Genomic DNA, 10,465 nt, shown 5'->3' on the forward strand with positions numbered 1-10,465 from the left:
AGAATAATGTGTATTGTTTTAAATAGAAAATAACAGGCAAAAGAAAGAAAAAAGGAAAACAAACAAGTATGCATTCTTTAAAGGGGCATGAACACGATTTGAACTTTAATAAATTCAAATTTCATTTTCTACATTTTTCAATTTTTAAACACGTCAGACAGCATTAGACCCAATGATAGGCTGTATTGGTGTCTCAACAACTGACATTCAAAGTTTTGTTGACCATAATATCTTAGTTGAGCATTGTAAACATTAAAAATGAAAAAATAAAATTTGAACATGTTCAGCTCAAATCGGGTCCATGTCCCTTTCAAACAAAATCGATGAAAGTAACAATCAATTTTATGCAGTTATTTCTCTTTTACGTTGCAGAATGCCATTGTCCTTGGGAGTGACGTCGAATATATTGAACGTTAAGGAGTATAGTACATTTGAATATTATACCATCTGAAAAGTAATTCAAAACAACACGAAGAACGAATAGTACATGCAAGAGAGGCTGCAATGAGTGAATGTTTGAATTGCTTGTTCGCAGGAAGAATTTGGTTTTAAAAAACACCGCAAACGTCAAATTCGCTATCTATCTGAACTGTTCCCCTTTTTAATGACAAAATCGTGTTATTTTCACAAGAACTTCTATGTCGTCATCAAATATATCAAGCTGGAATTGCAATTAGGGGTGTTAAAGAAAAGACATTCGCGAAAATATATCATTTCTCATTATTTGGAAAACATGTTTGATAATGGTATCAGTCCAGCCATGCGTATGGACAATAACATTTGGAAATAGACGGTTTGATGTATCTGGGGAACACATTGCCTGAAACAATGAGATTCGAAACGGATCTAACTAGATTTAAAAAGTGTTTAAAAACTTTGTCTTTTTTAAAAAAAACAAACATATATAGACTACTTTTAGATCTTTGTTAATCTTAAAGCTGACATGAATTAATAAATATAGTATAATTCTATATGTCCGCCATATTTCTCTGCTAATCCGCCATATTAGTTGGAATTTCTATTGTTATATGTATCGGGGTTCACATGGTATATAAGGGGACGAGCTTTGCTACGCTTCACTTTACATCAGTGTCTTCGATTTACCTGTGCGGGTAGCTTCGACAGGTAACACGTACATCTCTGATACTAATTTATAGGACATCAAGAAGAAATGAAATCACGTTTTGGAACACCACGCAGTGCTCAAAATTATAATAAACATATCGCACAGTAGTAAATCATTCTAAATATATATATTTGGATAAATATATATAGAATGCCTTTTCTTTACGTGAACGTGCGTACATTTGCAGTAAATATGTCAAAACTATACGAAAATGCGGAGAAATATTTCATTTTTTATCTATTGATAAAATGGAATAAGCAAAGAGTATACAATCTATACCATTCACAATTACTTCAAGTAAAAGGCAAAGACATATATACTACTGTACTTATAAAAATGGCATGTATGCTCGCCATGAAAACGCATCGAATGCGGACGACTATTTACCTGGGCCTACTCGTAATATCTGTAAAGGACCGCAGATGTACGTGTACACTTGTCGAAAATACTCTCTAAGTAGTAGTAAAACTCCCTTTATTTGCATAATCCATGAAACAAAACGATAAACTCCATTTGCATTCCAACAGTAAACAACATTGTCCATTGTGCAGACTGCGACACACTTAGCCCGTGCCGATCAGCTATCTTCAATCAGGGGAAGTATCAGAGTATAATATTTACCCTGTATTGTGCATGAATCCTTATACATTTGTACCATATGATTTACTGGTCGGAGTATTGCAGATTTATAAATCAAGAAATCATTTAGGTACATAAATTTGCATATACAACACTGTACGAGTGTATGGGATGAGAGAGAGAGAGAGAGAGAGAGAGAGAGAGAGAGAACAACGAGAGAGATAACGACGAGAGAGAGAGAGAGAGAACCGATGATCTTGTAATAATCGTGCTCTTATTAAGACAAATGATATCGTTAATTCAATAAAAAGAAAACAGTACTAGTAACTCAATATTGCTCTCATTAATTGATAATACATATTTATTTGATTCATTTAAAGCACGCATTAATTAAAAATTAAACATATTTTTAAATAATGTTATTTTCAATTACTTCATTTTATGCTAATTTGGCGTTCAATAGATCTTATATATCTATGCCATTTTGCGTTATTACATTCTGCGTCTAACTCGACGCAAATTGTACTAATGCAAAATGTAATAATCGAGTTTATCATATTATGTGTCGTTATCAAGCATCAAGGGGAGAGGACAAGAGTGTCTGTCACCCACCTTTAATAACAATATCCATTTTTTGTTAGTTTGTAATGCAAATAAAAGATACATTGAGTGACAACCCATTTACCCCAGCTTGAAAGTTCTGATATAATAGGAGAAGACACACCACCACTAATTAAGAAAATGAAGATATGAGGCACTCATAGTAGAGGACTCTAACCACCCCATCCGACCCCCAACGATTGAAGAAAATGAAGTGTAGGGGGAAATTATTGAGGTAGTCAAAGTAAAAGACTCTTTAACCCTTCACCCCACATTAGGACTTTGAACATCGGACAAAACATCTTGGTTTGTTTGGGTGTTTTGTTTTATTTTATTGCTGTTTTCGTTCATCTTTTTAAATTATTATTTTGAATGGCAAGAAATTTGAAGAATCCAATTTTCCATTCCCCCCCCCCCCCCCCTGTTGTACCCCCCCCCCCCCCATGAAAAATGACGATACATGTCTGGTTATTACATGTACATTTTGTTTTGCAACACATGCATGTATACTAATTGTATGGTGCATGTAGAATTGCACCCTTTACCAAGTTTTCCTTCATTTACAGTGTAACGGAATGGTAAACCAAAATCACAAAACAAAATGCATAAAGACCAAGATATTTTCAAACGTAGGAACTTCATTCATGAATACATAAATACATGTATTCAGAAAAATCGCATGCATGCATTGCAGGACTATTATATAGCATTTGTGTGTTTTAACGTTTCTGTAACATGCCATAATGATTACTTTGAGGCTTGAGTGTAATTTATTCATAAATATTTTCATTTCGTAGATCTGGCGCAATGTCCATACCGCTGTACGTAGAAATTTCAAATTCAAATGTATTCGATAAGATGTTAGTATGCATAAATCAGTAAAATTCGTGTTGAGCTTTTATTTGATATGATACAATGTCAATATACTGTAATGCATTAGTAGGATATGCAGAAGGCAAGAGTATAAACATTTTCTTTTTTCATTATCAGTATCAATATCTATATGATCACGAAAAAACATTATATAATTTATATCCGGATTCATTTATACCGATTTATATATCAATAAAAACAAAGCTGCATAGTTTGGGAGAGGGGTTTCTAATGAGTCTGATGAAATTAAAAGAAGGAACCCAACATTTGCATTCAAACTAGATATACTTCAACATGAATTCATTTCTGATCTGACTGAAAGCATGATTCTAAATTCGGGAACGAATCTTGCATACAAAATAATTAATAGGGGAACACATAAATTCGAGCTCCTTTGGAATTTAATGAAATGTAGATATTCACCTTTCTTTCAACACGAATTGATATGTTGTTTCAGGCACGAAAACAGGGGGTTGGGGTGGGCAGGAAGGCTGGTCTGCTTTCCCCACTTTTTTTTGACAATTTACTTTTTTCCCCGTTATTCTAACATACAAAGTCAGTATTTTTTCTACATGCACAGTTCAAACTAATATTTTTTTTAAAATTTGTAATGAATTCAATTATAAGTATCAACTCCTGTAAGTTTCCAATATATTGTCAATCACAAATTTTTAAATAGCTGGAAATTTTTAATGCTTGAAAGCTTACATTTATATAAGTGATCAATTTTCTTTCCTTCTGTGAAATGGTATATTATAAATCGAAATAGGACGGTCGCTCTCTCTCTCTCTCTCTCTCTCTCTCTCTCAATGAATATGGACATACAGAGACCGTAAATGATTATGTGGTTCCAAAAGAGACAACAAAACTATATTTTCGTTTCTAAATTTCCTTTCATATGTGTCTTTGTGTAATGAACTGTTTATTATGGATTGCAAATGTAATACACGCATTTGCACACAGATGTATATTTTCGATCATTATTCCCTTATTTGTATATCCAAGTTTGTATATGATCATCGAGAAATTTTGAATTGTGCACGCAATATATCCAACCAGATATTAGATTCCCCATTTCTATAAACTGCAAAACCTCGACCAGACAAGCATTCAATACAGGAAAAATTTTCGACTCTGACATCTCCCCTGATTGAAGACACACTGTTTGGCACGGGTGAAGTGTGTCGCAGTCTGTATAATGGAATGAAAACGTGTTGTAAAGTTCTAACGAGATACAAATGGAGTTTATCATTTTGTTTCGTGGATTTATCAGAATAAAGAGAATCTAATATTTTCGGTAAGTGCACATCTCCGATACCTGTTGAATAGACGCCCGTATTTGATACTTTTTTTGGCGATTATACCTTGTGCATTGCATATTATGCATATGGCATGCACCTTTATTTTGCAAGAATTGATATAAATAATATATTCTATGCTCTTTGCCTATTCCATTCTATCAGTATGTAATTGGCAAATGATTTATCCGCATTTATTTTATTAGAAAATGCAAATACTTGCATGCATTTACAAGTATGCAAGAAAAGCTTCTTTTTTTTTTGCATTTTTGTCTAACTTATCTAAACTTCCAGAATGTTGCATTAGTATACAATCAATATTTTGTAATTTTGAGCAAAGCATAATGTTTTAAAATGTTCTTTTATTTGTTTCTCATTCCCTATATATTACTATCGGAGATGTGCACTGGTCGAGTCCACCTAGAAAAATCACTCAGGTGTGACAATCACATTTGGGGTATATACGGGTAGAGTAAATTAGGCTACCTGAAAGAAATATGGCGGATAAGATGAGAAAGGTGTATGTATTTATTAATTCATGTCAGCTTTAATATATTGACAATAACAATGCTGTATTTGTGTACCATGCAAATCTTAAAAAATTCTCACATTTCTTAACTTATTGATGATTTTAATTGTTGTTTTTAATTCATACTGTAGGTATTAATTGATATGATTTATATATTTTTAAATTTATGTCATTTACAATGTACTTGTACATTTCAAAAATATAATTCTGTTTATTATACTTTCATGTAAAATACTCGAATCTGATTGGTCGAGAAGCATTTGAAAAAACATTGTTACCCTCTGAGAACAGAAAGCACGCGCCCCAGGGTGATAATATCTAGCAACTGGTAACAGTACTTGACAACGGGTGATATTATAAAAAATTATCACATGCGTCAAATTTATGCGCGTACGGTTCGTCGTAGATTGTTAGACGTCATTTAAGCGTTTGTAATAAACGGGAATACCCGCATCGATATACGAAATATCGCATGACAGCGATTGATCAAATGTCAACAGACGTAAGTTTTTCTGCTTTCCTGTTTACATAACATTCAGTATAATAAAACAAATATTGCATGTAGTTGAGGGTAACATTGAAATTTTCACCCCTCGAGAAACCATTGTCAACCGAGGCGAAGCCTCGGTTGACAATGGTTTTCTCGGGGTGAAAATTTTCAATGTTACCCTCAACTACATGCAATATTTATATAATAGCGCTTTAGACTAATTTTACATTTATTTAACTCTTTGTAAATCCTGTATAATAAACAAAAATAATAAATGATCATCCGTTAATTTAAACTTTAAAGATTTAAAGAGCCCCTGGCTCAAAAGCAATCGTTCTATATGGGAAGCTCACGATATCCTGTGTTCATGGGAGACTTGCAACGAATCCATCCCAGAACAAAATAATAATTACATTGTCACACTGATTTTGAATACGGATAATTCCGTCTACCTGATCAAGATGTAGGGCTTACAGTGGGTGTGACCGGTCGACAGGGGATGCTTACTCCTCCTAGGCACCTGATCCTACCTCTGCTGTGTCCAGGAGTCCGTGTTTGCCCAACTATCTATTTTCTATTGCTTGTGGGATTTATGAGTGTCGCAGGATGGATGCCAGGCATTAAACTATGAAGACGAGTTTTAAGGTTTATACTGTTTTAATACACTCAAGTTATACACAAATGTTCATCCTTTACTGTACTTCAAAAAGGAGTCTAATGAAGAAGGGATCTGTAACGATAAAATTTGTAAAAACAATTTAGATACAGATATACTGTTACAATACACATACAACACTTTACTTTACACAGACTACATTTTGCTGCAGGTACATTTTACACATTGCATTTTACTGCATACTTCACTATACTTTACTATACTTAATAGTATTTTACTGCATATACACATTACACACTGCATTTTACTGCATATACACATTACACACTGCATTTTACTGCATATACACTTTACACACTGCATTTTACTGCATACTCTGGGCGTTTCCCAATACTCTGGCATGAACAGTACACCTTACATATACGTTTAGGTAAATACATATACATTTGAAGTAAAATAGCATATGAATGTATTGTATACTCACAAGAACTATCACAGTAAATTCTAATATAAATTGTAAAGAACTTTGTACGTTGGCCATTTTAGGAATAAATGTGGAATAAAAATATTGAAGTAATGAGTAAACTTACCTCAGGAGTACTGGACTCTGGTCACAAGGTATCAAAACTTGATGACTATTACTAGATAAAATACATGAATATCAATGTGGATAAACACGTCCGCACCCGGCATTTGCTACACCCAAACTAACTGCACGGGATTTAAATGTACAAGCATACCTGGTGAACGATTCGCATACTATGGAAACACATTGAGATATTTAATTATTTAACATGATAAAGATCTTAACATCTATGGAGCTATAATCGGGAAATGTATACATTAATTGTGACAATGAGATTGAAACACTGTTCGTTATCTTCACCTTTCACATGCCCCTCGTAGTACTTCTGATTTTAACCAACAATTATTTGATTAATATTTTTTAATGAAATAATATTACATGTATATGAATCTTTTGAACTTTGTATGCAAGAAATTTATTTTTCCTCTTCAGCTATCTGCTGATGATTTAAATCATTTATATCAGATTTTGTGATTGTTTATTACTGAAATTCAATTATATTAAGTGATTCTAAAACAAATACCATCATAAAAACAATTCAACCTTATAAAGTACCCCTCTTCTTAAATAACGAGAAGAACATTGAATGCAAAATATGCTGGAATGCTCTTTGACAATATCTCCGTAGTCTTTCGTGATCAGGTCTTCCAACAGTCTCTTGAAATTCCCATAGACATAAATTGTGCTCCTTTGTTAGCTGACCTGTTTTATATTTTAATGAAATACAAATTATTCAAAAACTTCTACGTGAAAAGAAACAAATATCTTGCTATGGTCTTCCATTCGATACTTAGATAGAATGCTGGACAACTCGCCCCCAAGACAACTCGCCCTCAAGACAAGTCGCCCCCTCTTAGGACAACTCGCCCTCTCTTAGGACAAGTCGCCCCCTTCTCTTGAGACAACTCGCCCCCAGTATTATATATAAATATATTATCACATTTTATTTTTATTTTGTGTGTGTGTGTGTGTGTGTGTGTGTGTGTGTGTGTGTGTGTGTGTGTGTTATTTACACTTTTAACCCTATAAAGATACGTCTTTTTATTTCATACTTTAACACGAATGGTAAATTCTAATAGAATTATACACAGATTTGATTATTGCATTTCAGAAAAAGTTATATTTTTCATAAATCAATTGGCAAGGAAAATTATATTTACTGATCTTCGGGTAATTGATGAAATGTCTCCAATACTGAGAAAATTTTGGGGTTTGGGGGTGTGTGGGTTTTTTTGTTGTTGTTTTTTTTTTTATCGATATAGTATACAATGTACATAAGTGTAAAGGTGAAGCATGAATATTCTGATACATGTAATTATCTTTTAATGCGTTTCTCAACTAATTCCCGTTGAAAAATAATAAACTTTTCATTTTAGAAATTGTATAACGGCTTTGCTTTACTAATTGAAGTGATTCTTTTTACGCGGGGTGATTCTTTTTACGCGGAGATTTCAAAGTGTAAAGTGTAAAGAACTCTGATGATGAGTACCTCATAACGTTTGAAGTAAATTTTAACAGCTTGTGGGAAATCAAACAATTAGATTTAACAACAGACGCAGATTATTGATAATTATACTACGTCAGCTGTAGACCAAGCTAATGCTCTCCTTATACCAAACGCTAACTTGTTTCCGCTGAAATTATATATTTTACATGTACATAAAAGTGATGATGAATTTACTGAACCCAAACACTGGATTTTCACTAAAATCTTTCGTCTTGCATAAAAAGACACGAAGTTCGGTGTTTATGTGAACACGTCTTATTGTCTGTGATGTATATACTATCTATAAGAAATTCATTAATTTTTGCTAAAAGACCTCTTGAATTTAGACCAAAAATAACAAGTGTAAACATGTATTATATGTATGATATGAAGGAGCGAGATATCTCAAGAGAGGGGGCGAGTTGTCCCGAAGAGGGGGCGAGTTGTCTTGAGGGCGAGTTGTCTTAGGGGCGAGTTGTCCCAATGAGGGGGCGAGTTGTCTTGGGGGCGAGTTGTCCTGATACCTTTAGATATATCGACAAACGCTTCGTCTATTAGAAATAATGATTTTCATTCATATGTCGATTCTAATTATCCCTGTGAACTCGAAATAAAAGACACCACAGAGTCGTTTACTTCTGCTTCCTACTTCGATATTTTACTGAAAGTAGATATTAACGGCAAACTAACCACTCAACTTTATGACAAATGGGATGATTTCAGCTTCTCCATCGTCAACTTAACAAAATAAAGGGCGAGCGAAATAACCATATCTAGAACCTCTAAGCTGTTTTGTTGAAACTATCACGCTCAAGTTGTGGATTCTATATTTAATCCGTAAACTGATCAAATGCAAACATCACAAAATTAGTAGAAAGGGTAATAAGTATTCTCATAAGGACCGTGTCCGAAAATTGTTTTAAAATTGTCATAGAAAAAATGGTAACAAATCTTTCATTTCTCGGCAACGAACATTTCAAGCAATTACATTTCATTTTAGATTATTTTGTTATCATTAGATGGTCAAATCAAGTGCTGTAATACAGAAAGCTTATCGAGAAAGACTAAAGGCTAAGAACAAGGAAGCATATTTTAAGAAAGAAATAGACTGACGACGAAAACACTATATTCCATCATGCCAGCTATCTCAGAGAGACGGAATATGCAGAAAGGCAAAAAACAATGAAATTTTGAAACGTTACAGGCAGAGAAAAAAGGACGATTCGTGCAGAAGAGGCGGCTAGAAATGAAGATCAGAATTTAGAAAGCATGGTTACCAGTGGATACGAGAGTTTAGGAACACAGAATGACTTACCAGGAGGATTGATAGTTCTGATGCCTTTTAGACGGAATCTTCCCAGAAAAGAAAATGATAGAGCATTATCAAAGAAAAGTAGAGAATTGACAAAATTGAAAACAGATTACGCAACACTGCAAAGGAAGTACAAAACAACACTTCGCAGACTGCAACGAATAAAGCAGAAAGAAACAAAGAAAGAATCAAGTACACCGAGAAGCAAGACAAGTTTACAGATAAGAGAAGTTGTTCTACATCTTGGTGATTCCACAAAACGCCTGGCGGACAAAGCTCTGAAATCAGGCAAGGTGGTCATAAAAGATGCCTCTGATTTCTTTGCATGGACCCAGTCACCGACTTGTTCGATGGGGAATGTCAAATTCATATTTGTGTCAAAGGAGGCTTGTGAATCCACTGGAAAAGAGCTAGAAACGTTACCCCATCAAAGCAGTTAAGGGAACAATGAATATCCACGCAGTTGTAGGACAGGGTTCGCAGACCATTCTAGTTAGGGAAGTCAGTTGTTGATATACATGTATATATATATATATATATATATATATATATATATATATATATATGACAAACGGGATGATTTCAGCTTCTCCATCGTCAACTTCCCATATTTAAAAACTGACCATAAGCAGGACAAGTTCTTGCGTATCCAATCAGTTGAGAGATATAAACAAAATATGCAGGTGATAATGAAATATTGCTACATAAATATGGGAGGTTGACGGTAAAGAAGCTGAAATAATCCCGTTTGTCATAAAAGTTGAGTTGTTAATTTGCCGTTAATATCTACTTTCAATAAAATATCTAAGTATGAAACAGAAGTGGACGGCACTGTGGTGTCTTTTATTTCGAGTTCACTGGGATATATCGAATCGACATATAAATGAAAATTATCATTGTTAATAGATAATACACCATCGATATATCTAAATGTCGAATTGAAGGCCACAGCGAAAGATTTTTCCTCTCG

General features: G+C 33.8%; 1 protein-coding gene and 1 long non-coding RNA gene across 4 annotated transcripts in view; one reads left to right on the plus strand and one right to left on the minus strand.

Moving 5' to 3' along the window:
* LOC125673385 (bactericidal permeability-increasing protein-like) overlaps nucleotides 1–5,312 on the plus strand; it is a 36,700-nt gene extending 31,388 nt beyond the window's left edge. For 2 of the 3 annotated variants that reach the window (XM_048909972.2, XM_048909962.2), the window contains one exon: nucleotides 373–2,714. In XM_048909972.2, coding sequence (XP_048765929.2) covers nucleotides 373–395 — 23 coding nt within the window. In that variant the 3' untranslated portion in view covers nucleotides 396–2,714. Of the gene's footprint in view, nucleotides 1–372 lie in introns of all 3 variants that reach the window. The other variant, XM_048909967.2, reaches the window with a different exon arrangement.
* Nucleotides 5,313–6,133: 821 nt separating this feature from the next.
* Nucleotides 6,134–6,874, minus strand: LOC130055141 (uncharacterized). Its single transcript, XR_008803400.1, has 2 exons — nucleotides 6,702–6,874; nucleotides 6,134–6,225 (listed from the first exon to the last, which is right to left on the minus strand). It is a non-coding gene; the product is annotated as an uncharacterized LOC130055141 (long non-coding RNA).
* Between the last annotated feature and the right edge of the window lie 3,591 nt (nucleotides 6,875–10,465).

The sequence above is a fragment of the Ostrea edulis genome, chromosome 1 (assembly GCF_947568905.1).
Source record: "Ostrea edulis chromosome 1, xbOstEdul1.1, whole genome shotgun sequence".
Taxonomy (NCBI): domain Eukaryota; kingdom Metazoa; phylum Mollusca; class Bivalvia; order Ostreida; family Ostreidae; genus Ostrea; species Ostrea edulis.